This window comes from Eptesicus fuscus, chromosome 10 (assembly GCF_027574615.1).
Source record: "Eptesicus fuscus isolate TK198812 chromosome 10, DD_ASM_mEF_20220401, whole genome shotgun sequence".
In the NCBI taxonomy this organism is placed as follows: Eukaryota; Metazoa; Chordata; class Mammalia; order Chiroptera; family Vespertilionidae; genus Eptesicus; species Eptesicus fuscus.
The window spans coordinates 32,387,345-32,414,838 of NC_072482.1; the positions used below are offsets into that span (position 1 = coordinate 32,387,345).

Genomic DNA, 27,494 nt, shown 5'->3' on the forward strand with positions numbered 1-27,494 from the left:
AGGCCTCTGTCCTATCTAATAAAAGAGTAATATGCAGATTGACCATCACTCCAACACACAATATGGCTGCCCCCATGTGGACACAAGATGGCCAGCAGGGGAGGGCAGTTGTGGGCAATCAGGCCAGCAGGGGAGGGTAGTTGGGAGGGACCAGGCCTGCAAGGGAGGGCAGTTGGGGGCAATCAAGCCGGCAGAGGAGGGAAGTTGGGGGTGACGGGGCCTGCAGGTAAGGGCAGTTGGGTGGGACCCAGGCCTGCAGAGGAGAGCAGTTGGGGGTGACCAGGCCTGCAGGGGAGGGCAGTTAGGGGCAAACACGCTGGCTGGGGAGCAGTTAGGCATCAATCAGGCTGGCAGGGGAGTGGTTAGGGGGTGATCAGGCTGGCAGGCAGAAGCGGTTAGGGGCAATCAGGAAGGCAGGCAGGCGAGCAGTTGGGAGCCAGCAGTCCTGGATGGTGAGAGGGATCCCAGATTGGAGAAGGTGCAGGCTGGCCTGAGGGATTACCCCCATGCACGAATTTTGTGCACCGGGCCTCTAGTTATAAATAACATATTAAATGCTGGTAGTGCGCTAAACAGTTAAACAACTAAATGAAGTGTTATTAAGAACAATGAACCTTTTTTTCCCTAGAAAGGCACTATTTTTTGCTCATTTTAATACAATCAATATTACATTCACCAAATTATCTTAAAAAAACACTGGTCTTAACCATATTTTAGTACCTAAATTAAAAATAATATTTATGTTTAGTTTTTCATGTGATTATACATATTCAGTATGTAATGTGTCTATTTTACTTTTGTTTAGAATGATACTTTTGCTGATTTTGATAGCATGACTGATCGTCTTCTGGATGAGATAATACAATATATTCAGATATATAGTCTAACAGTTTCAAAAATAAGGTAACTTCTATAATATTACATAACTATTTTTATATCTCTATGAATTATAGAAAACCTAAAAAGAATTTGTGATAGTTTTGTCATCATATTCTGAATATAGGAGATCACAACTTAAATTAATTGGAAGAGAAAAGAAAATCTTAAAACATCACATATTATATGATTCTGTTTATATGAATTGTCCAGAATTTGCAAATCTATAGACAGCAGTAGATTAGGGATTGTTTAGAGTTGGGGGAAATAGGAGGTAGGGAGTTGATAGCTAAAGATACAGCATCTGGTGAAAATGTTATAAAATTTCTTGTAGTAATGACTATAAAACTCTGAATACACTAAAAAATATTGAATTGTACACTTTAAGTGGGTGAATTATATGTTATGTGAATTATATATCAAAAAAGATGTTACCAAAAAGAAAAGTTTGAAGGAAAATGGATATATATAAACGAGTAAAACAATAAAAATATTTTCAAAGTTTTATGACTACTTTGTAAGTTAGTTTTCTACAAGTAAGAGATGTGATCAAACCAATATGTCTCATTATTTAATCAGATATTGAGGATATACATGGGAGAGAGGAAAATATTTATTTCTTCTTGTCTATTAGGAATTAAGTAAAAACTAACCTTCGTTCTTCAAAAAGAATAAACTCATTATCTTCATATCTCCATTAAGTTAGAGGAAGAAGCTGGCTCTGTATACTATAAGTGTTTGTAGTTTGTTTCCAGTCTGAAGTATGGAAGTATTTTCTGGTCCACACTCAAAAGTGGGCAGTTCTTTGACTACTCTCAAGGCACAGCTAAAACATGCATTTTAGGAAAATAGATAAACAGGTTTCTACTTAAAGTTTAACCTTTTGCTTTCGGATGTCGAGTGTGACTCGACACTGTTAGCATTAGAATAAAGGAATCGAGAAAAAAGCAAGCGAGTGCAAAGGGTTAAAAGAAAAACACAAAACAGATTTCTGTTAAAATATGGGGAGAGATACAAGTATATTGGGAGAAGAAATTATTTTCTCATTCTAATCCTTTTCATTTATAGATTTTTAAAATACTCTTTGCTTACTAAATTTTCTACAGTGATCCTCATATTTTTTTATTCATTTACTATTTTATGAGAAAAATATTTAATTTTTTCATTCGTCCACAAAAGTATTCCCTTTTCAGATTAGGTTGTCAGTTATAATCACCCATTATCCAAAAGCCTGATCTAGTTGATTGAGGACTGTTAGTTACTCATAACTCTCACCCCACAGCTTTAGGAAAGTCACTTCAGGAGGGAAGTTCGTCCTGAACTTCTCACTAATTATATGGATAAACCAGTGTTTAGACATCTTTCATATATATATATATATATATATATATATATATATATGTATGTATATATGTATATATATGTGTATATATATATATATATATGTATGTATGTATGTATATAAAATTGATTTTTTTACAGAAAGGAAGGGAGAGGAATAGAGAGTTAGAAACATCGATGAGACAGAAACATCGATCAGTTGCCTCCTGCACACCCCCTACGGGGGATGTGCCTGCAACCAAGGTACATGCCCTTGACCGGAATCCAACCTGGGACCCTTCAATCTACAGGCTGACTGACGCTCTATCCACTGAGCCAAACTGGTCAGGGCTCTTTTTTTGTTATTGTCCACAGGAATTCATATATTATCTATTGTAAAATAATGCTAAGCAAAAAAGGCTCTTTTCATTTAAACTATTCCTTAATAAAGATGAAGTACTTTATAAATATTAGTTATTTTGCTATGATCTTAGACTTATAGTAGGAAAATGCACGTTTTAGCTGTGCCTTGAGAGAGGTCAAAAGAACTGCCCACTTTTGAGTGTGGTCCAGAAAAGTTTGTTTTAAATTATTATTTAAGAAAATAATTGTATGTCTGCCTAGGGAGACAAATTTATCTAGTCAGTGTATATTACTTAAAAGTATAAGCAACTATACTTATTTCTAAGCAATTACAAACTATAAGTAACATTTTCTATATAATATATTGTTTCCATAGAGTAAGCATTTAAATTACATAATAGGAACTTTCTACTACAGTCACATATTTTCCTTCAAAATGTAAGTTATCTCATTTCAAAGTATTAAACCATAATTTTAAAACATACTAGAAAATTTTTAACTCTTAATATTTTACATCTATCTGTAGTGATAATCACCTTGCTATTTGTTTTTAAAACTAATACTATGGGAGAAACGTCTTTTTCTTTTTTTCCCTCTTAAAGCTTTATTGGACATTCGTTGGGCAATTTAATAATCCGTTCAGTGCTTACAAGGCCAAGGTTTAAATATTACCTCCACAAACTTCATACCTTTCTATCTCTTTCTGGACCTCACCTCGGTACACTCTACAATAGCAGTGCTCTTGTTAATACAGGTAAAAAGTTTTATTGTTTAGTATAAAAATATGGCATGGGGAGAAAAGTCAAATTTAGTATGTGTTTATTTTAGAGCCAACTTGTCACATACTTGAAAATTCATGAAAAAAAAAATGTAGCTGTTTTCTGTTTTGTCATGCTCATGAAATAAGCTGATAAGTCATTTCAGAAAACGAATATTATATTGAGATGACATTTGTAAAAAGTAACTAGAGCATTTTTTTAATTAAACTAAATCTTTTTAGTAAATGTTTATCTTATAAACAGGCTATTCTGTTGTTCCATCAGTTAAACAGATAGCCAGTAAATGTCTATATTTAATATATAATAAAGTTATAAAATATTTTATATAGAATGTTAACTCTAATTTTAACAGTGGTATTATGAGGAAATAAATTCTAAAATTTTTAAAGAAATTAAAATGAAAGTTAAGAGCCCATTTTGATTAGAAAAATTATTCTCACTAATCTCATTCTTTTTAAAAATATTTATATTTTTTATTGATTTCAGAGAGGAAGAGAGAGGGAGAGATAGAAACATCAATGATGAGAGAGAATCATTGATCAGCTGCCTCTTGCACACCCCCTACTGGGCATTGAGCCCGGGACCGTTCAGTCTGCAGGCTGACACTCTATCCACTGAGCCAAACCAGCTTGGACATCACTAATCTCATTCTTGATTTGTTTTTTATTTGGCTTTGTTTTTCCTTAGATTTTTTATAAATGGTTTTTATAATTTAGTCAATTGATTTCTATTGAGAGGATAAATTGTATTTCATTTTGTTTTCGTTTTTTCATTGAGCCTTAAAACTATTATTTTGATTTTGTCTTTCACTTCTTTCATTGAACGAAAAAACCAAACCATTTTCTTTTGTATCTTATTTCAAATGCTGGTTTTCAAAATATAGCTAGTTCTAAATTTTTTCAGATTGAAAATTAGGACATGAGAAAAATGAAATCCATAAATAATAATAAAAAAATAGAACCCAATATAAATAAGATGCAGTACTTTGAATTTCTTTCTTCACTAAACTTTCCCCCAGATAGGCTTTCAATTATCAGATTTAATCAATTAAGTTTTTTTCTTAACTTCTCCTCTTCCCTTCTGTAATATTAGAAGCACCAAAAGTAAAATTGAATATTCCACAATCTTGAAAACCAGTTCCAGAGTGATTAGGGTTTCACATAAAGAGAGGATGCATTTAAATATGGGTAACTGGTAATATAAAGAAATACAGTTAAATATGAAAGTGAAATTATATTTAACTAAACTTAACTATAATTATCTATAGTGTAAAGTCTCAGTACTTAGGTGTTCAGATCTACTACTGTGTTTGAAGTTTTATCTCCCTCTGCTTCTTTATAATTTGGTCAAATATATCTAAAGGTACAATTTTCCCAGATTTATTCTTTTGGAACCATTATCTCTTTTACTGATTGAGAAAGAAATAGCAAGCCCCATTGTAACCTTCATTAACCTATAGTTAACCTATATGTGGATGTGTATATATTTGTTATCACAAAATGAAAATATCATGTAAATATATTTATTAGCCAACAGAATTCTAATTTGGAGGATGTCTCTTCTGAAATTAAATATATTAAAATTAATAACCTTGGCATATGTTACTATATATTTCTAGTTATACTCACATATCATTTATAACTCTCTAGGTCTATGGTTTATGCAGAAATGGAAAAAATCAGGTTCTCTTTTGCAATTGACATGTCGAGATCATTCAGACCCTCGCCAAACTTTCTTATACAAGCTTAGTAATAAAGCAGGTAAGTATATAGTAACAGTTTTTAAAACATTCACTTGTAAATCCTTTTTTTAAAAACCTTAAGCAAATAAATTATCTACATGTCTTTCTGCTGATTAAAAAGTATTAGTCAATTGTAACTTCTTGGTAAATGAAATAGCAGACTCACATTTAAAACTAAGCAATTGATAACATGGTTTAATTTTTTCACATGATCATATTTATTTTTTAAGAGCTGCACAGCTACATTGATATTATCCTAAAATTTTTAGCATTTGTAATCCATACCAGTTATAAGTTAGTCAGTTTTTGACCGAGGCCTCTGCATATCCTAGCCCTCCTGTCCTTCTAGCTGTCTCCTACCTCAATCTTGAATCCTTGTTATAAACTGACACATATTGTTCTATTGTTCTACTTTCCTGTTCTAAGGCTGTCAAACATTTCTGGAAAATGTCAATAACTAAACTAGTAATAGTTATTCCTTCTTCACATTCTCACCACTGACGAGTCTTGTTCTTCATCTCTTATTAGCTTATTATTAAATAATAAATTTACTACCTTCTGTAATATTAGAAGCTCCAAAGGTAGAATTAAATATTCCACAATCTTAAAAATCAGTTGCAGACTGATTAGGAGCTGGTTCCCCATACATTCTTTCCACTGAAAAGGTCAGGGTTCAATTCCCAGTCAGTGTACATGCCCGGGTTGCGGGCTCAATTCCCATAGAGGAGGCAGCCAATCAATGATTCTCTCTCATCATTGATGTTTCTATCTCTCTCTCCCTCTCCCTTCCTCTCTCAATAACAAATCAAATTTAAAAATAAATAAAATAAAATAAAAATCTTTATCTTTTTTCTCTTCCAAGAATATTATCTTCTCTTTCTTCTGAAAGTAGAGATATAAACTGAAACCTAGATAATACCACACCCCCATTTCCCCACTACTCTCTGTATGGCAGAGGTTGGCAAAATTTTTTTCTAAAGGGCCAGATAATAAATATTTGGCTTTGTGGACCATATGATCTCTGTTGCAACTACTCAACAATACCATTATAGCACAAAAATAGCCATAAATAGTACATAAATTAATGAAAACACCCTCCTTCTTGAAACATTTTCCTCCCTCCAATTCTGTAACATCAGCCTCTCTTGGTTTTCTTTAATCTTAGTTCTCTGCTTCCTACACAGGCTTCTTTTCTTTCTTTTCCAGCCTCTATCACCTGCTGTTCTCACTCTGTACATTCTTCTTTGATAGCATCATTTCATATCCATCTTCACCATTGGTACTGCTCAGATATGTATCCCTACGGCCTACTGAACCCAATATACTGAATATACTCACTTATATGTCATACTAGTGTCCTGGTGCACAAAATTCATGCACATTAAAAGGGGATTAATTAGAGGAAATATTTTAATATTGCTATTTGCCCTTTCTCTATAATAGAAGTGTCAGAGATGAAAGAAAATTAGTAAAATGTATGAAAATCTTCCTCCTGTCAGAGTCTGGGGCACACCACGGGACCCAGAGTCATGTCCCCACCCACCCACGTAGGCTTTAAAATCACATGAGACCCAGACCCGGCTGGCCCCCACTCCCCATTGAGCTAGATCCAGACCCCGCCGGTCTCACCCTTGTCAAGCCCCACTGGGTGGGGGGCACAGCCTCAGGCCCCCTTGTCCGGTGCTGGGGCGGGCGGTGTGGCCTGAGGTCCCCCGTCAAGCCCTGCCGGGTGGGGGACACAGCCTGAGATCCCCTGTCAAGCCCCGCTGGGTGGGGGTAACAGCCTCAGGTCCCCCGGCCCAGGGCAAGGGGAGCAGCCTGAGTTCCCCCTGCCCAGAACCAGGGGCAGGGAGGGGGGCGCACCTTGAGGTCCCCTGTCAAGCCCTGTCAGGCAGAGGGCGTGGCCTCAGGTCCTCTGGCCTGGGGCTGGGGCGGGGGGCAAGGCCCCAGGTCCCCCATCCTGGCGCCAGGTTGGGGGGAGCAGCCTGAGGTCCCCCAGCCCAGCACCAGGGCCAGGGGCGCACCTTGAGGTCCCCTGTCAAGCCCCACCAGGCAGGGAGTGCAGCCTCAGGCCACCTGGCCTGGTGCCAGGGTGGAGTCGCGGCCTCAGGTCCCCTGTCAAACCCCGCCAGGCAGGGGCCACAGCCTGAGGTCCCCAGTCAAACCCCACAGGGGCGGGGGGGTGGGGGGGCGCAGCCTCAGGCCCCTGCTTATTGCTTGTTAAGGCTCGTTACGGGAACTCAGCCTCTGCTGTGGATGCAGCCATCTTGTGTTAAGGAAACCCTGCCTCCGCTGTGGGCGCAGCCATCTTTGTGGCAGAGTGATGGTCAATTTGCATATTTCATCTTTATTATATAGGATGGGTGCTTCAGCTGCTTCAGACACCTCCTCTTTCTACTCAGATTTAATTCTCTGGATTCCACAACTACAGGAATGGCACCATTTTCATCTACCCAGACTGAAACTTAGAAGTTGTTCCAGACTCCTCTTTCTCACTCTCTCCTCACATCTATGGAGTTATCAAACCCGGAAACATTCAGCTTTCTAAGGCTTCTCTTTCTTTTCTTTGCCACTGCTCTAGTTCAACCTTCATCACTTTCTACTTAGGTTATTGCTGTGGCCTCCAGACTGATTACCTTGCTTCCTGTATAACCCCTTCTCTCCAATCTCACTTCCTCATGAGATGAAATTATCTCCTAAAAATGAAATCAGACTATATTGCTCCTGTTTAAAAATCTTTTTATAATACCTTGCAGCTTTTAGGATGAAGTTTAAATTCTGAGGCTTAGGGCATCAAATCCTTTATAATCTGGTCCCTACTTATTTTAATTGCTTACTATCTTATTCTTCCCACATACACATCCTTTGCTTTAGTCATACCACACATGTTTTATGCTTCCTTGCATTTATCCATACTTTTTCTACTACTGTTTCTCCTGATGTGTTTACCCTTCTTTTCAGAACTAATTATCTTCATTTGCTGAAGTTAAAGTCAAGCACCACCTACTTACTATCAAAAGCTTTTCTTGATGCTCTCTGATTTAATGCTACTATGCTCTCAGAGTACCTAATATATGCCTTTATATCTCAAATCTTTTATCTCCAGGACTTACTTCATCAGTGAATTCCCATCCTCATTGGCCTGCTACACTTCTCTACTTACATATCAAACTAAATATGTTTACTACTGAACATATTGTCTTCTTTTGCAATCTCTTTTTTCATCCTTTTTTAAGGAGCACTCTATCTTCTAAATTACTTGGTTTGAAACACCTCAGTGTCATTGATTCCACAGCCCAAGATTCTTTGTGTCCAACAGCCCAAGATTGCTAATATCTCTGAATTCCTATTAATATTATATATGAACCTATTTTATCATACTCCTTATAGTTTATCTGATGTGTTTCATTTTTATATATCTTATCCTCCTTTCTTTAAGTAGGATCTGCTGTGACAACCTTTTCCACCCTTCATATATACACACCTAGAATTTACTATAGTTCTTCCTAGTAGTTGTTTGGTATAAATCCATTGAATCAATGGATGATCTTTTCAATATTATTTTCAGTATCCAAAAGCAGGTCAGATATTGTATGGTAAGCTGAAAATCAAATCCGTATATTGGTGACTGATAGTTCCAAGTCTAAAGTAACTTGACCGTATAAACTTAATCTTTGGTCTTTTAAATCTATGCTTTATCTTCATTCCTATCACCCATATCCTCCATCCTTCTCTTAAAACATTTGATATGAACACTGGACAGATTTAGTAATTGAATATAGCTACTTCATTTGAGTCCTGCTTTAGCCTTTTCAGGATTCTACCTTAAATGTTGTTATTAATATGATAAAGAAATCTGGGGATGGTTATTTCATGTATTGTCTGTTATTAGAATCAATGAAAGAAACTTTTTTTATAAGTTGAGTTTTATGATCTTGTTTCTAAAGGTACAGATAAACAATAAGTTTCTTACAGTGTACAGAAATATATACGTGATTAGTAAAACTACAAGATATTCCCATAAAATCCTTAATTTGAAATATAGTGTATAGCCGAAACCGGTTTGGCTCAGTGGATAGAGCGTCAGCCTGCGGACTGGGGGGGTCCCATGTTCAATTCCGGTCAAGGGCACGTACCTTGGTTGCGGGCACATCCCCAGTGGGGGGCGTACAGGAGGCGGCTGATGGATGTTTCTCTCTCATCAATGTTTCTGATTCTCTATCTCTCTCCCTTCCTCTCTGTAAAAAATCAATAAAATATATTTTAAAATAATAAAAAAATAAATATAGTGTATAGTTCTCATGTGATAAAAACTTACACTAACTAGAACCATTTTGTGTAGTGTGAAGTTTTTACCACTGCTCCTAATGGGTTAGGAAATACATGAAAGGTAAAACTGAATATAAATGTTTCCCAGGGTTTGTGTATTTATACTGCATTATACAAAGTAAATTTCGTTAACAACAGTAATAAATAGCAACATAAGAAAATAAAAACAAAAAAAGGAGATATAGGTACTACTATAAAAAATAAAAATAAAATAAAATAAATAAAAACATAAGTATAAAATCTTACTACAAAAATTCTATACTCCATGCATTCCTCATCCAAACAGATTTGTATGATCTATAATAATAAAAGCGTAATCTGCTAATTAGACCAGATAGCCGAATGACCTTCCAGATGTCATTCCGGACATCATTCCTGACGTCCTTCGGGATGAAGCCATAGCAGCGGGGGCAAGGCAGAGGCAGTTAGGGGCGATCAGGCAGGCAGGCAGAGTGGTTAGGGGCTATCAGGCAGGCAGGCCAGCAGTTGGAGGCAATGAGGCAGGCAGGCAGAGGCAGTTAGGGGCGATCAGGCAGGCAGGCCAGCGGTTGGAGTCAATGAGGCAGGCAGGCAGAGGTGGTTAGGGGTGATCAGGCAGGCAGGCAGAGGCGGTTAGGGGCAATTAGGCAGGCAGGCAGAGGGGTTGGGGCAATCAGGCAGGCAGGCAGGTGAGCAGTTAGGAGCCAGCAGTCCTGGATTGCGAGAGGGATATCTGACTGCCGGTTTAGGCCTGATCCCACAGGCAGTCAGACATCCCTGAGGGGTCCCGGATTGGGAGAGGGTGCAGGCTGGTCTGAGGGAGCCCACCCCACCCCTTCCACCGGGCGTCTAGTTAAGATTATAGTTACTAATAGATATGAGTAGGTCTTTTGCACTTGAGTTATTTCATAAGGAATAGTTAAAACTTTTGCTTACAAGTTATTAATTTATTATTTGACTTACAATGTATGGCAAGACTCTCGCCTCCCTTCTGGTTGTACCAGCCTAACACTACATAACAGCCAAACTTGAAGGCACACATAGGTATTAGTTCTAGTTGAAACACTGACTAGGTTACTTAATCTAAATAAGCTTTAGTTTCTTCATTGGTAGAATGGGAATAATAGGATCTTCCTTACAGGACTGTTAAAGATTACTTGAGGTAATGCATGTAAACAATGACCATCCTACCTAATAAAAGAGTAATATGCAAATTGACCACACCTTCGCTATGCCCAAGCCACGCCCAGCAGCCAATCAGGGTGAGTATGCAAATTAACCTAACCAAGATGGTGGTTAATTTGCATACATACCTGGGCCCAGGGAACCTCCTCAGCACTCAGGTCACTCCCAGCCGGCCATCAGGCAGAGGCTTTAGGCTTGGGAAGGGGCTGAGCCTGCCATCGGAGGGGCGGGTAGGAAACCCCTCCTAAGCCTAAACCTTGGGCGGAGGCCTTAGGCTTGGGAAGGGGCCAAGCCTGCAATCGGAGGTGTGGGGGAGGGGGAGGCAGGGGGGAGGACGACTCCTTCCCAAGCCTAAACCTGGGGTGTAGGCTTTAGGCTTAGGAAGGGGCCAAGCCTATTATCAGAGGTGCGTGGGGGGGGGGGGGGGAACCCCTTCCCAAGCATAAAGCCTGGCAAGGAGGCTTTAGGCTTGGGGAAGTGCTGGGGGGGGGGGGGCTTTCCCAAGCCTAAACCTGGGGCAGAGGCTTTAGGCTTGGGAAGGGACTGAGCCTGTGATCAAAGTTGGGGCGGGACCCCTTCCCAAGCCTGCTTTAGCCTTTTGAGGATTCTACCTTAAATGTTGTTACTAATATGATAAAGAAATCTGGGGATGGTTATTTATATATCTTATCCTCCTAATGCCTAGGGTGGAGGCTTTAAGCTTGGGGAGGTGCTGGGGGGAACCCCTTCCCAAGCCTAAAGTCTGGGGCGGAGGCTTTAGGCTTCAGGAGGTGCTGGGGGGAACCCCTTCCCAAGCCTAAAGCCTGGGGTAGAGGCTTTAGGCTTAAGAAGGGGCAGAGCCTGAGATCGGAGGTGGGAGGCAGGGGACCCCTTCCCAAGCCTAAGCCTGGGGAGGAGGCTTTTGGCTTGGGAAGGGGCTGAGCTTGGGATCAGAGGGAAGGGGAAAAAAAATCAATGGAAACGTATCCTCAGGTGAGGATAAAAAGAAAAATAAAGAAATGTCATATTCTATGAAAGACACGTCTTGAAAATGCTTAAAGAAAGTTGTCATTTTTTCATGGTGAAGGGACTGGGGTCTGTGTTGATGAAAATACCTTGGTGGCTGCGGTGACTGACAGTGGCTGCAGCAGAGGGGTGATGGGGCAGGTGCCTTCCCCTGATCAGCCCAGTAGCCTCAAGCAAAGGGAAGCCAGACTGCGTGTGGCTTAGGTCCATAGGACATCCCCTGGTGGCTCCCAGTATGTGACAGGGGGCAGGCTGGGCTGAGGGACCCCTCCCCAGTGCACGAATTTTGTGCACCGGGCCCCTAGTTTTGAATAGCATTGAAACTCAATAAATGTTAAATAGTAAAAATAGCTCTAAATGAAGAAGTGCCTGAACTAAAATAATATTAGTGTTTTAGATAATAGAAATTTGCTCACATGAATCTATTTTAGGAAATATTTTAACAGAATTGTTAAAAATCAGCTCATCTAGCCTTGGTCGGTTTGGCTCAGTGGTTAGAGCATTAGCCTGCAGATTGAGGGTTCAGTTCCAGTCAAGGGCATGTACCTTGGTTGCAGACTCAATCCCTGGCCTCAGGTGCATGCAGGAAGCAACCAATTGATGTTTCTCTCTCTCTGTCTCTTCCCCCTCCCTTCCACTCTCTAAAAATCAATGAAAAAAATATCCGTGGGTGAGGATTAACAACAACAAAAAAATCAGCTCATCTAAATGTCAATTTTACCAGCCATAAAAATTATTCAAATGACTTGTGAAAATTGTTTTCATGTTTTAAGATTTCTACTTATACTCAGATATAAGTTTATTAATATATGCCTGAATTCAATTAATATTATTATTGGACAATAACATGAAAGAAGAATAATGATGACTAGTGCAGTAAATAATACTAAATATAGGAATAAATAATAGCTGACACACACAACATTTTTATATTCCAGATACCACTTAAGCATACGAAACATATAGCTGATTTAGCTTTATGAAGTAGGACTATTATTGTCCCCATTCTGCAGAGTAGGACACTGAGGCATAGAAAAATTGGGTGATTTGCTGCAGGTCACAGAGTTAGTAAGCAGTCACGCATGGTTCAAGCCATGTTATGTTAAGCCATTAATGTATATTTTTATTACATGATTTCTCTTTAGAGGCTATTTCTAATTGCAATTTTAAATATCAACACATATTAATTGATTTTTAAATTATAACATTATCACAAGGGTTGGAGCAAGTCTGTTTTGAGCTATGTTCCCCTCCCCCCTTTTTTGTCATCTAGAGAATTGTGAGAAATGAGTAGTCAATTCCTAGGAAATTATTACACCTGTATATTCTATCCTATATAATAAAAGGCTAATATGAAAATCGACTGAATGGTGGAACAACCGGTTGCTAAGATGCACACTGACCACCAGAGGGCAGACGCTTAACGTAGGAGCTGCCCCCTGGTGGTCAGTGTGCTCCCACAGGGGACGCGCTGCTCAGCCAGAAGCTGCCCTCATGGCTGGCCAGTGCAGTGGTGGTGGCAGGAGCCTCTCCTGCCTCTGCCGCAGTCAGACATCCCCCAAGGGCTCCCAGATTGCAAGAGGGCACAGGCCAGGCCGAGGGACCCCCAAGTGAATGAATTTCGTGCACCAGGCCTCTAACATGCATATAATTACTTTATTCACAATGTAGAAATATATGGGTTCACATTAGAAACATAAGTAAAACAGAAAAGCATAGAACAGTGTTTACATAACCATTTTAAGTAACCAAAATGCGATTATTAGGTGTTTTTAAACAAAAAGTCCTAGTGGTGATTTCTCTTTTATGGTTTCACTGTGTGAAAGGTACAAAGTCTTAGCTGAAGGAACTAGAGCAATGTGGAAGGTAAACTGCATATTATATATATATATTAGGTGACACCAGTGGTGAAGTAGTCAAGATTACATAGAGACAAGGATCATGGGCACTTTTACATTCCATAATAAGGGCTCAAATATAGCCAGAAAAGAATCTATTCATGTTGAAACTTATAAAACATAATATCCTTTTAAGGTATTCCCAAAAACATCCGCTTAGATTCTCTTTACCAGTGGTTGTTTTCTGACAAATAAAGAAGTTTCCTGCTGTGCTAGTGTGGCTCAAGATAATCTTCTCTTCCAGTAGATTATAGGAGTGTTTAATAATACATATCACTTGATTTGTAAATAACATTTGTATTTTGTTTCTGAAAATATGGGAACAAATCAGCATCAGCTAACATTATTTTAGGAAGCAAATTCTTTCTAACATAGTATTTAAAATAAGTAAGTAATAATAAGAATAGTTTAATATTGCTTAGAATATGTCCATTGTATAGTACAAGGTTTTCTCAGCTTCAGCACTATTGACATTCTAGGCTGGATAATTCTTTGTTGTCATGCATTGTCCTATGCATTATAGGATATTTAGCATCATTGGCCTCTACCCACAAAATACCAGTAAAACACGCACTCTTACACCCCCAATCCACAGTGTGACAACAAAAATATCTCCAGACTCTGCTAAATGTCCCTTAGTATGCAAAACAACCAGGGCTTTAGCCAATTTCAAAAAGTAGATAAAATGAATCAATATGAATTGCTTTAAAATATTAAAGTTTCAGAAAAATTGAGACACCAAAAGTATCAGGAAGACTATAATAAAGAAGATGAAAGTTATCATTTACAGTGTTCATATAAATCATGTTATTACACAGTACAGAAAAATATTGAAGATTTTAATCTTTTTCTTGGTAATCTTGAAAAGTAAACTAAAATATTTAAAAATTTTTTTAATTCTACTTCATTCTGTAGATGGGGAAAATCTTGTTACTTTCCCAAGTTAGAGGTAACGTCACCCAATAATTAGCCACTTCAGGGGCTGAGTGAAGTGCTAACCTGAAGGCCCGTTAACTAGGTCATCTTTAAGCAGGTAGAATCAGTGTAGGTGCAGAGAAGATGAACCTAGAATACAAGGCTTTCAAAATAAAAACTCCAGACATTTTTATTAGATGGACTTCAACTCAGATGATGTATTCCCTTAATTCCCATTGAGACTCTGAGCCTACCATGTTTCACTTTGAGTTTGTGCCTTCTCCAGCCAACACTGCTAGACAAGGAATTGAAACCCAAAAATTCAAAAAGAGTCACAGTCTATTTAGTTAACTTGGTTCTTGGATAACTCAAAAATCAAACCTTCTATGCAAAAGTACATTTTTAGTATTAATTTATGTTGAAAAATTATTAAGATAGATTGATTACTAAATTTAAAATGCATTTTAAAAGTAAAGTACTGTCTTAGGAATCACATTTCAAAATATGACAATATAGTATATATCAGTATTAGGATCTTTTTTAAAATATATTTTATATTGATTTCAGAGAGGAAGGGAAAGGGAACGAGAGATAGAAACATCATTGATGAGAGAGAATCATTAATCGGCTGCCTCCTGCACACCCCCTACTGGAGATCAGGCCTTTAAGCCTTTGACCAGAATTGAACCAAGCACCCGTCAGTCCGTAGGCCAGCACTCTATCCACTGAGCCAAACGTGCTAGGACAGAATTAGGATCTTTGGTTCTATTTCATCATCATAGAATCTAAGACTTTAAAGTGTCTTAGAAATCCCCTCAACTAGCCCAGTCAGTGTGGCTGAGTTGGTCCCATGCACTGAGAGGTCATAGGTTTGATTCCCAGTCAGGGCACTTAATGGGTTACGAGATCGATCTCCAGTAGGGGGTGTGCAGGAGGCAGCTGATCCAATGTTTCTCTCTCTCCCTCTCCCCTCTTCTCTCTCTAAAAATCAATTTTTAAAAAGAGGAAATGTCCTCATCTAATCATTATTGATTTTACTTTCCTTCCACTGAGCTGCCTGAACTTGGGGAGACATAGACACTTCTCTCAAGGATGTCAGTCTAAAGCAGTGATTCTCAACCTGAGTGTCATTTCTCTATAGAAGTATATCAGCCGGGCCAGTTGACTCAATGGTTGAGTGTCAACCAGGAGGTCATGGTTTGATTCCCAGTCAGGGCACATGCCCAGGGTTGTGGGCTCGATCCCCAGTGTGGGGTGTGCAAGAGGCAGTCGAGCAGTGATTCTTTCTCATCATTGATGTTTCTATCTCTCCCTTCCTCTCCGAAATCAATAAAAATATATATTTTTAAAAGAAGTATATCACATTCTCTGCTAAAAGCTATTATTTTGAAAAACATATTTAATGTAATTTTTAAATGTAATGCCTACTATTTTTATGATATAACTATATAAATAAAGATGTATCAAGAAATTGGGGGTGAGGGGTAATAGTAAAGTAGTATAAAGTCCAAAGACAGGTTGATTGATTTTTTTTTTTAATGGAAGAGATTACAGTGTTTTGCTACTGATAAGAATGATCTGTACAAAAGAGAAAACTAATGTAAGAGGGGGATGGGAAAGCTACTAGAGCCATAGCCTTAAATAAGCAGGAGAGATAGTAGCATACAAGTATAAGGGCTAGCCTGAGTTGGGAGCATGAACAGTTCGTCAGAAGGAGCAAGAGTGAAGGCAGAATGTGCAAGTACAGGTATGGTAAGTGGGTTTGTGTTAAGGTGGGTGTATGTGGAAGTTCTTTTCTATCATATTCTCAGTGAAATAGAAAGCGAGGTCATAAGGTAAGAGTGAAGAGGGGATAGAAGATGCTGGCAGTTTAAGGAAAAATAGGAAAAAATAAAAATGAAGTTATTAAGCATAGGCTGTGGAATGCACAGCTCCAAGTGGTATTATTTATGCAGAGTGTGGTATGAATTGTGCCCCTAAAATTGTGCAACATGGTAGCCCTTTATGGAGTACACATATATATACCTTTTAGATAAATGAAGAAGCTAATTGTGTTGTTATATGACTGGTTTCATGCAACTTGGGATAAAATTTCAGTAACAGCAGCATACTTAGATTCACAAAGTGCAGTATCAAAAACCACTTGGAAGTAATGACATTTAGTAGGACAGTTGTTTTCACATGTTTGGCTAATTTAACCACTAAAAATTTTTTGCAAAAGTGTATACCCCCTTATATAATTTTAGGGTGACATCTAAAAACACTTTCTATCATTTGAAATAGTTGCAGAGGATATGTTTTCTAGCATATCCAGTTGTATATATTTACTGTAATTATGTCATCATAAAAATATAAAGATTATTTTAATTTGATTTATGGAAGATGTGTGCCCCAAGGTTATACATCATGATGAGATCTGAAATAGATTGGAGAAATATCTTTTTCTTGTAATGTGGGAGCAGGACAAGCCATTTATAGAAAAGTGCTCATATGGAAGTTGGACTATGGAAATCAGTTTCCTTAAAGCTATACATGCCCATCTACTCCCTGCTTATTTAAGGCCTTGGCTTTAGTAGCTGCCCCATCCCTCTCTTACATCAATTTTCTCTTTTGTACAGATCATTCTTATCAGTAGCAAACCACTATAATATCTCCAATTTTTGAAAAATCAATCAACCTGTCTTTGGACTTTATACACCTTTACAATTATCCCTCACCTCCAAATTAAGAGAGTCTTAATTACCTATGGGATAAATGTATACCACTTTGAAGACCTCTGCTCTAAGATACATAGGTAATTCCTAAAGTAGCACTAATTGCTAATGAAGACATTGCTGTCAAATGAAGCCAAAGTAGAATGAAATTGTCTCATAAAATGTGAAAATGGAGGGGGAAATCAATTTTTTCTTTTTTCTTTTTTTTAATAAATCTTTATTGTTCAGATTATTACAGTTGTTTCCCCTTTTTTTCCCGCATATCTCCCCATCACCTGGTTCCCTCCCCTCCCCCCCCCCGTTGTCCTTATCCATAGGTGTATGACTTTTGTCCAGTCTCTTCCCATATTCCCCACACAGACACTCCTTTCCCCCTGAGAATTATCAATCCACTCCCATTCTATGCCTCTGATTCTATTATGTTCACCAGTTTATTCTGTTCCTCAGGTTTTTAATTCACTTGATTTTTAGAATCACTTGTTGATAGATATATATTTGTTGTTCATAATTTTTATCTTTACTTTTTTCTTCTTTTTCCTCTTTTTAAAGAATACCTTTCAGCATTTCATATAATACTGGTTTGGTGGTGATGAACTCCTTTAGCTTTTTCTTATCTGTGAAGCTCTTTATCTGCCCTTCAATTCTGAATGATAACTTTGTTGGGTAGAGTAGTCTTGGTTGTAGGTTCTTGCTATTCATCACTTTGAATATTTCTTGCCATTCCCGTCTAGCCTGCATAGTTTCTGTTGAGAAATCAGCTGACAGTTGTATGGGTGCTCCCTTGTAGGTAACTAACTGTTTTTCTCTTGCTGCTTGTAAGATTCTCTCTTTGTCTTTTGCCCTTGGCATTTTAATTATGATGTGTTTTGGTGTGGTCCTCTTTGGATTCCTCTTGTTTGGGATTCTGTGTGCTTCCTGAACTTGTAAGTCTATTTCTTTCACCAGGTGGGGGAAGTTTTTTGTCATTATTTCCTCAAATAGGTTTTCAGTATCTTGCTCTCTCTCTTCTGGCACCCCAAAAATTCGTATATTGGTACGCTTAAAGCCATCTCGGAGGCTCCTTATGCTATCCTCACACTTTTGGATTCTTCTTCTTTCTTTCTGCCTCTCTGGTTGGGTGTTTTTTTCTTCCTCATATTCCAGATCTTTGGTTTGACTCTTCGGGTGTGGTGGTCTACTCTGTATATTCTTTATTTCAGACACTGTATGCATAATTTCTGACTGGTCCTTTTCCATTTTTTTGGTATTCTCATTAAGGTCCTTGAAGGTCTCTTCAAGTTTCTCAGCGGTTTTTAGAAGATTCTTGAGTAACCTTATAAATAAGGTTCTGAACACTGTGTCATCCATTAGTTTGCTTTCATCTGTCTCTCCTACTTGTGACATACTTCGATGTCTCCACATTTTGGCTGCCTCCCTGTGTTGATGGAGTGGCTTTGTGTGGTCTGTGACCTATAGGGGCCGGTAGCTCAGCTTTCCCAATCACCCTAGGTGGTCGCTCTTGGTACTCCCCTTTGTGGGCTGAGTGGAAAGTCTTGGTGAAGTTAAAAGCCCTGATTGCTGTTGGTACACTGGGAGGAATTGACCTCCGGTCCAGTTGGTTGTGAGGGCCTGCTGTGTCTATAACGGAAGAATTGCTGTGCTGGAGACACAGTAGGACTTTGGTGCTCACTGAGTCTGCCTCTTGAATGTGTCCCTTATGAGAGTGGTTGAAATCTGGTGTCGTCCACACCGACAGAAAAGTCACTCTCACTCTCCGACCGATGGCCGAGAGTCCCGTAGGCATCTGGGTCCCCCGCGTGTCCCCAGAAACTGGAGTTCAGAGTGGTTGGGATTGTTGGTATCACTGGCGGGAATTGATCTCCAAGCCAGTTGGCTGTGAGGATCAGCAGTGTCTCCGCTGGGAGAGCTTCTGTGCTCAGCTTGGATGGGGCGGAGTCTCAGGGTGGCGCAGACAAGCTTTGGTTTCCCATCTGCTCCGCCCTAAGAGGGGCGGTTTCTCCGTGCCCGAATTAATGGCTGTGCGCCTCTGAGAGAAGGCAGCTTTCGAGCCTCTCCCTCTGCCTAACAGACCAGTTTCTCCCCAGCTGGGGCTGGATTTCAGTGCAGACCGGAGGTTTTGTTTTTCTCCCGAACGAGAAATGCAGTCACTGGGAGGGCTGTGCTCAGCTTGGATGGGGCGGAGTCTCAGAATGGCGCAGACAAACTTGGTTTCCGTCAGCGCCACCCTAAGAGGGCCTGTTCCTCCGTGCCCTAATCAATGGCTGCGCGCCTCTGAGAGAAGGCAGCTTTCGAGCCTCGCCCGCTACCAAACAGACCAGTTTCTCCCCGACCGCAACTGGATTTCAGTGCAGTCGGGAGGTTTTGTTTTTCTCCCAAACGAGAAAGCTAGCCACGCAGCGTCTGCTGCCCTCCCTCTCCACGCGCTGCGAGCAAGCCTACCGCGTATTCAGCTGCCCACCCTTTCCGCGCTCACGGATCTCCGCACCTCCACAGCTCCTGAGGCTCAGCGTCCCCCTCTCTTTTTCTCTAGTTGTAGGTTTTCCACTCTGCCAGCTTTCCAGTGGTTCTGGACGGTGTGCGCTCTGTTTTCCAGTTGTAGTTTCAAAATTGTTGTGGTAGGCAACAATTAGGTGTTTATCTTATACCGCAATCTTGGTTTCTGCAATTTTTCTTAATATCCTTAAAATATGATTGTGTAATTGAATTCCTATTGTAGATGTTTATTTTACTTATATCCCTGGAATTTTCTATACTCAAATTGCTGTTATCTCCTCATTGTAAAAAAAAAAAAGGGAAGATGACCTTATATTTGGCATAAAGGCTATATACAGTCTCAACTGGCTGAACGGGGATCTACAGTCTTCTCATTATTAGGACCCTTAAGTTCCAAGGGAGAAAGGAAGCTTCTACAAAGGCTTCCTTTATTCTGGATCCACAATAGTTCCCACAGTTGGTTTGTCTAAGAATATGAATTTCAGTGCACAAAAAGTATCAGAATTTTACTCTGAAACATTCCAGAAACAAAATTGTATGTACTACACACCCCAATTGTAATGTCTTGCCATTATTGATTTGTATATTATTTAATAATCACATAAAATTTTTATTTCTTACTAGTCTGAGACAAATAGTAAAACTAGAACATTACTAGTAATAAAGTAGTTAAGAACATAGTTTCAGTACTTAATTAATTAATATTCCAAATCACAAGTCTTAAATTCACTTAGTTTAATAAAATATGAAAATAAAGGAATCTGGGGAGGAACCAACATGGCGGCATAGTTAAACAATTAATCTGCTGCCTCACACAATAATTTAAAAAATACAACTAAAAGACAAAAACGTCTACCACCCAGAACCACGGGAAAGCTGGCTGAGTGGAAGATTTACAACTAAGAAGAGAAAGAAGCACAATCGCTGAAAAGCTGAGGTACCGCCGGCTGGGTGCGCGGCTTTTCTTCAACCCGCAGGGAGACAAGCTCCCGATCACTCTGAAATCCAGTTTCTGGGGACACTCGGGGGACCCAGGCACCTACGGGGAGAAGCTGGACTCTTGGCCATCGGGTCGGAAAGTGAGAGTGACTTTTGCATTGGTGCGCCCAGCAATCATTGTTTACTGCGCTGGAGCGCGGGGCGCAGGGACTTGGAAACGTGGAAAGGCAGAGACGGCTGACGGCAGCCATCGCCGTTGGCCACGCCCCAGCCTAGTGACGCCCTGAGACCCCGCCCCGCCCTGAGGCCCCGCCCTGAGGCCCCGCCCCGCACATTCTACAAACCCGCCCAGGCTCCACACAGCGGCTTTTGCATATAAATGGCCTGTTCTGGAGCAGCTTAACCAACTGCAGCTCCAGTCAGACTGCTCCAAAACCGCCCAAGCAAAGGAGGAGAAAACTAGCCCTTGCTGTAGCTCCTGCTGGGGGACACACAGTACACAAGGGTAAACCAAGAGTGTCCACCTCAAGTAACTGGGAGGCTGACCCGTTGAACCAATAGGACACCTAGTACACAAAACTACCCTACCAACTTAGGGAAGCAGAGAATATGAGAAGGCAAGGAAACAGATCACAAACCAAAGAAATGGAGGAGAACAAGCGACTGGACATAGAGTTCAAAACCACGGTTATAAGGTTTTTCAAGAATTTCATGGAAAAGGCCGATAAATTCAATGAGGTCCAACTAGAAATTAAACATACACTGACTGAGATAAAAAAATATTATACAGAGACCCAAAAGCAGACTAGAGGATTGCAAGAATCAACTCAAAGATTTGAAATACAAAGAGGCCAAGGACACTCTTCCAGAGAAGCATGAAGAGAAGAGAATTCAGAAAGTTGAAGATAGTGTAAGAAGCCTCTGGGACAACTTCAAGCGAACCAACATCAGAATTATGGGGGTACCAGAAGAAGAGAGAGAGCAAGATGCTGAAAACCTATTTGAAGAAATAATGAACGAAAACTTCCCCCACCTGATGAAAGAAATAGACTTACAAGTCCAGGAAGCACACAGAACCCCAAACAAAAGGAATCCAAAGAGGACCACACCAAGACACATCATAATTAAAATGCCAAGAGCAAAAGACAAAGAGAGAATCTTACAAGCAGCAAGAGAAAAACAGTTAGTTACCTACAAGGGAGCTCCCATACGATTATCAGCTAATTTCTCAACAGAAACCATGCAGGCCAGACGGGAGTGGCAAGAAATATTCAAAGTGATGAATAGCAGGAACCTACAACCAAGACTACTCTACCCAGCAAAGTTATCATTCAGAATTGAAGGGCAGATAAAGAGCTTCACAGATAAGAAAAAGCTAAAGGAGTTCATCACCACCAAACCAGCATTATATGAAATGCTGAAAGGTATTCTTTAAAAAGAGGAAAAAGAAGAAGAAAGATAAAAATTATGAACAACAAATATATATCTATCAACAAGTGAATCTAAAAGTCAAGTGAATTAAAAATCTGAGGAACAGAATAAACTGGTGAACTTAATAGAATCAGGCATAGAATGGGAGTGGATTGATAATTCTCAGGGGGAAAGGGGTGTCTGTGTGGGGAGTATGGGAAGAGACTGGACAAAAATCATACACCTATGGATAAGGACAGCGGGGCGGGGGGAGGTAAGGTAAGAATGGGGGGGAGGAACTGGGTGGTGGGGAGATATGTGGGGAAAAAGGAGAAACAATTGTAATCTGAACAATAAAGATTCATTAAAAAAAAAAAGAAAATAAAGGAATCTGACAGGTCTAGGGATGGATCATGAAGCCCATTATTATTACTAAAAAAAATCAAAGTATGTATCCTCTTGACATCATATTTAAGTAAGGAAAAAATGTAAATATTAGGCAAGAGTGAAATAAAAAAAGTTAAGTCAGCTTTAAATGAATTCATATATGTTGTTTCATTTGTTTTTAAAGGAAGAATATAGGTTTCTTGGGAAATATTCCTTAATATTGAGGACTATCCTCTGAAAAGCAAGAATGTTGTGAAATATTATGGAATTTTAGTTCACCATATCTAATTTCTCCCCATCCCTCATACCACCACACCACAATCCTTGCTTTCACTCAGTGCAAACACACGCCTCATATGAGCACATAAACTACATAAATGAAGCTTGGGTAGGGGATTATAGATAATATATAAAAATTTGGAGAAAGAATTCAGTAGGTATTTTAAAAACCATAAACAGTGCTACTGAGGAAATAAATTTTTTTGGTCACTTAATATGCTACTAGTCCAGCTGTTGTGGCTTACTGGTTGAGCCTTGACCCATGAAGCAATATATTACCGGTTTGATTCCCGGTCAGAGCACATGCCCGGATTGCTGGCTCCATCCCCAGTAGGGGGCTTGCAGGAGGCAGCCATCCATGTTTCTCTCTCATCGGTGTTTCTCTCTCTACCCCTCTTTCCTCCTAGCTCTAAAATAAATAAAGACATTTAAAAAATAAAACTAGGCTTTTAAAATAAGTTCTAAATCTGGTTAATTATTTCATTATAATTAGTTTTTTCTTTTCACAGGGCTTCATTATTTCAAAAATGTTGTGCTAGTGGGATCTCTACAGGATCGCTATGTTCCTTATCACTCTGCCCGCATTGAAATGTGTAAAACAGCTTTAAAGGACAAACAGTCAGGTAACAAAATACATTAGAAGTATTTTGAAGAGTTATAGCTATACCTGAGTTTTTTCCCAAATGTTTCTTGTAGTCACTTTCTTCTTTGTCTCATCCTTCTTTTTCCTTTTACTTATTTGTCCACCCACTGATGTTAACAGCTATCCTTCCTCCATTTTTCTTCCTTTCTTTGCTCCCACCACATCAGTTGGTTCTACCAATGAAACAGTAATTGTTCTTATGAAATAGCTCTTTCATCTAATTACAAATGCTTCTCCATTTTGCTGCCTCATAAATAATTTGTACTTTGATTTCCTCCAGATTATTGGGGCTGGTGATTGGGGTAATGGTTATGCTACATGTTGGTCTGTACCTTACTTCGTTTTGTACCTCAGATGGCAACAGGGAGGTGCACCACTTTATTGATAGTGGCTGATGAAAAAAGTACTTATTTATTCTTCTGCTAATTTTGAATAACAAAAGAAATCATAGCTATTTGCTGCCAGAAGGAGACTTTGGTCCTGTTTGCTCACTTTGTAAATGGGGCCCAGAGATGCTAAGTGGCGTATCCAAAGTCACTGGTGGTTAACCCTTTGCACTCGCTTGCTTTTTTCTCGATTCCTTTATTCTAATGCTAACCATGTCGAGTCACACTCGACATCTGAGTGCAAAAGGTTAATTATAGGCTTAGGATAAGAACTTGGGTGTCCTGCCTGCCAGTGTTGCCTCTGTTCCTTTTTTGGAATAAGGCTAATTTTAAACAAATACTTAAACCTTTGCTTTTCCCATATTGTGACAGTGAACAGCTTCTTTTTATATATATATATATCTTATTGATTTTTTACAGAGAGGAAGAGAGAGGGATAGAGAGTTAGAAACATCAATGAGAGAGAAACATCGATCAGCTGCCTCTTGCATACCCCCTACTGGGGATGTGCCCGCAACCAAGGTACATGCCCTTGACCGGAATCGAACCCGGGACCTTTGAGTCCGCAGGCCGACGCTCTATCCACTGAGCCAAACCGGTTTCGGCTGAACAGCTTCTTTAGGCAGAGACTCTTTAGATACATTGGTATTAGACTTGCCTAACAGGGTTCTGGCACATAGTAAGCACTCTGCTCATTTAACATATTTTTTTAGCATTTTGTGACAGCAGAATAACTTGTCTGTGTATGTGTTTTTACTTCTGTCTTAGCAAGAGTCCACTTTTGAGAAAAATTTAGAAGAGATTTAACCTTCAGATGGGTCACTAAAACTAGATAAATGTCCTTTCTTTTGCCACCGGGGGACAGGGAAACTCTAATAGAGGTTTAGATTTCTTCCTATGTAAGAATATTTTTTAAATAGCATGGAACCAGAAATCCAACTTGACTAGCAATGAAAACTAAGAGAAGAAGTTGTCTGTGAATCTGGATGATATTAATCTTCCTCTAAAATACTTCTGTCTCCTTTCTCTAATTGTACTTCTATATACGATTGCCTTCTCTTCATTCCTCATCTGCCTCTCCTCCAAAATGTAATACCTGCTTTTCTAAAATGTATAGGTTCCATGGATATGTGTTAGCACTCATCTGTTAGTAATGTAGTAATGCATAAGCATTAAAAACTGTTTTGCCCCCTTATAAGTAGTTTGTGTTTTTATGTGTATGCATATCTAACTTTGATCTTTTATGCTTAGCATGACCTCAGTAAGTCTATTATAAGAATTAACCAAAATGAGGGAGAGAGAAGCATAACTTTAGAATTAAAAGCAGAACCAAGCATTAAATAAACCTTCAGAGCAAAACAAGGATCCTCTTTGATCCTTGAGCCAAACTCACATTGTTCTTCTGACTATAGAAAGTTGGCATTCTCAAAATACAGGAATGGGCGAAAGTAGGTTTACAGTTGTGAGTACACGAACAGTTTATTTTTTGTATTATTATTTATTACTTAATTACTTTATTATTATTTATTCATTAATTATTGTATTATTTATTATTATTAACCTACTTTTACCCATCCCTGTATTGTGGAAATATGTGGGGAAATGTCAACTGCTGTGGAAACTTGCTGTAGACTAAAGTTTTAAATTTTGCTTTATTAAAATGTCTCAGCATGGCTACCTTTTCATGATTTAATGAATCATAGGTGACTTAATGTTGAAGAAAACTATTTGCTCTGTTATATTCATTGCTTTGAATTAAAAATATTAAATTGATAAGAATAATGTATAATAAATTTGTTATGGCTAGATAAATAATAGAATCATGTTTTCTCTAAAACTGTCTCAAAAATGATAATTAAAGGAAAATACAACCTTTTAAAGTAACATTTTCTACTTTTTTTATTGAATCGATTGAGGTGACATTGATTAATAAAACCATACAGGTTTAAAGTATACAATCTAATAAAATAATAATTTAACGAACAATAGAAACAGATATAAATACATCGGGGAGGAAGATTGGGGAGCTGGGTAGAAAAAGGTGAAGTGATTAAGCAAAAAATATATATATGACACAGACGCGGACAACTTTTTCTACTTTAAATGGAAATAAAGTAACTAAATTTTGTAAATTATATTAAACTAGGCATAGAGCCCAACCTGTGTGGCTCAGTGTTTGACCTAAAAACCAGGTCACGGTTCCATTCCCAGTGAGCCGTTGCAGGCTCTGTCCCCAGGGGGGCATGCAAGAGGCTGCCAATCAGTGATTCTCTCTCATCATTGATGTTTCTATCTCTCCCTCTCCCTTCCTCTCTGAAATAAATATATGTATATATATATATATATATTTTAAAGTTGGCATCGAATATTTTTCAGTTAATCATGTGAACTAATTTTACTTTTTCTCTTTTTCCATAGGACAGATCTATTCAGAAATGATCCACAATTTGCTTCGTCCAATTTTGCAAAGCAAGGACTGTAATTTGGTTCGATATAATGTCATCAATGCATTGCCTAATACAGCTGACTCACTCATTGGGAGAGCTGCACATATAGCTGTTCTTGATTCAGAAATATTTTTAGAGAAATTCTTTCTGGTTGCTGCCCTCAAATATTTCCAGTAGGATAAAACATTGTTAAGAGACTTAACAATTACCTCATTCAACAATGATTCAAATAATGTATTATATTTAAACTATAGATGCTGATAAGTTCTAAGAAATATTTATACCTTTTTATATGGAAGATAATTTATATCATCCATATTTAGAGCTTTTTAAACATCAACTTTACTTTATAGGTAATATGGCTGTGCAATATTTTTTTAATTTTATCTTTTTACTTTTCTATTACTTTTTAATATATTTTGCTACATAAGTATTTCAGTGAAACTTTAAGCCCATATGTATGTCTGATTGTTTATTATTGGCTTTCCACAATCCATATATTCAGACACATCATACTAGAGGCCATGATTGCTAGAACAGCGTGGAATTTTAAATTTTCTAGTATTGGGTATATTTAGTTAATTACAAATTTTACTTTTAACATTTTACTATGTTTTAACTGGAAATAAAATTATGGCTGCTAAAATATATTTTTTTGAAATCAACTCTTCAGCCCCGCCAAATGAGGTAGTTCGTATATGACAATGTTATAAAAGTTTTCTATAAAAATTCATTACTACTATTAAAACATATGTCATGCCTATTAAAATATATTTTCTACTGGTGATTTCAACATTGTTTCTCACATTGCCTTTTATTACTGGAACTTTTCATGTTCATGTTAGCAACATCTAGAGATTTTTGAATGTTTGAATGCCCTCTGCCTTGATTTAGTTGGAATTTTGTTAAATTTGGTAATGTTGCTTGAACTTTCTGACTACATTTCTTTTAACTTTTTTTCATGGACTTCCTGTACATAATAATTAAATGTTGAAATTTATGAAATACTTTTATGAATTGAGATAATTTTTAAATACTGTTAAATTTTGTTGAACTATAGAGTAATGTAAATAAAATAATTCGTGTTAAAAATAGAACAAAATAATTAACTTTACATGTTTCGTGATACAGATGCAAATGTTTTTGATATATGGAGATGATAAGTCTTTTGACTTTACTAAAGGTGCTGAATAGCATTAAATTTTCTGTTTTCCTTTATTATTTTACTTGCGAAAATCATAGTGCACTAAGGTGGATAGAAGGTCTGTTTGCATTATTCACCAGTTGTGATTAAACATAAGATTTTTGTAAGTATGTATTGTATAATTGATGCATGTTTATTTTTAGCATTGTGTTACTGCCTCTGGTGTTAATAAATGAACAAATGACTAGAGGAACAGCTAAAA

At 38.3% G+C, this 27,494-nt stretch overlaps 1 protein-coding gene across 5 annotated transcripts in view; it reads left to right on the forward strand.

Moving 5' to 3' along the window:
• The window catches only part of FAM135A (family with sequence similarity 135 member A), a 102,987-nt gene extending 75,493 nt beyond the window's left edge, over positions 1 to 27,494 (forward strand). For 4 of the 5 annotated variants that reach the window (XM_054722585.1, XM_054722588.1, XM_054722589.1 and 1 more), the window contains 5 exons: positions 806 to 903; positions 3,162 to 3,313; positions 4,988 to 5,098; positions 23,122 to 23,235; positions 26,060 to 27,494. In XM_054722585.1, coding sequence (XP_054578560.1) covers positions 806 to 903; positions 3,162 to 3,313; positions 4,988 to 5,098; positions 23,122 to 23,235; positions 26,060 to 26,265 — 681 coding nt within the window. In that variant the 3' untranslated portion in view covers positions 26,266 to 27,494. The remainder of the gene's footprint in view (positions 1 to 805; positions 904 to 3,161; positions 3,314 to 4,987; positions 5,099 to 23,121; positions 23,236 to 26,059) is intronic. The other variant, XM_054722587.1, reaches the window with a different exon arrangement.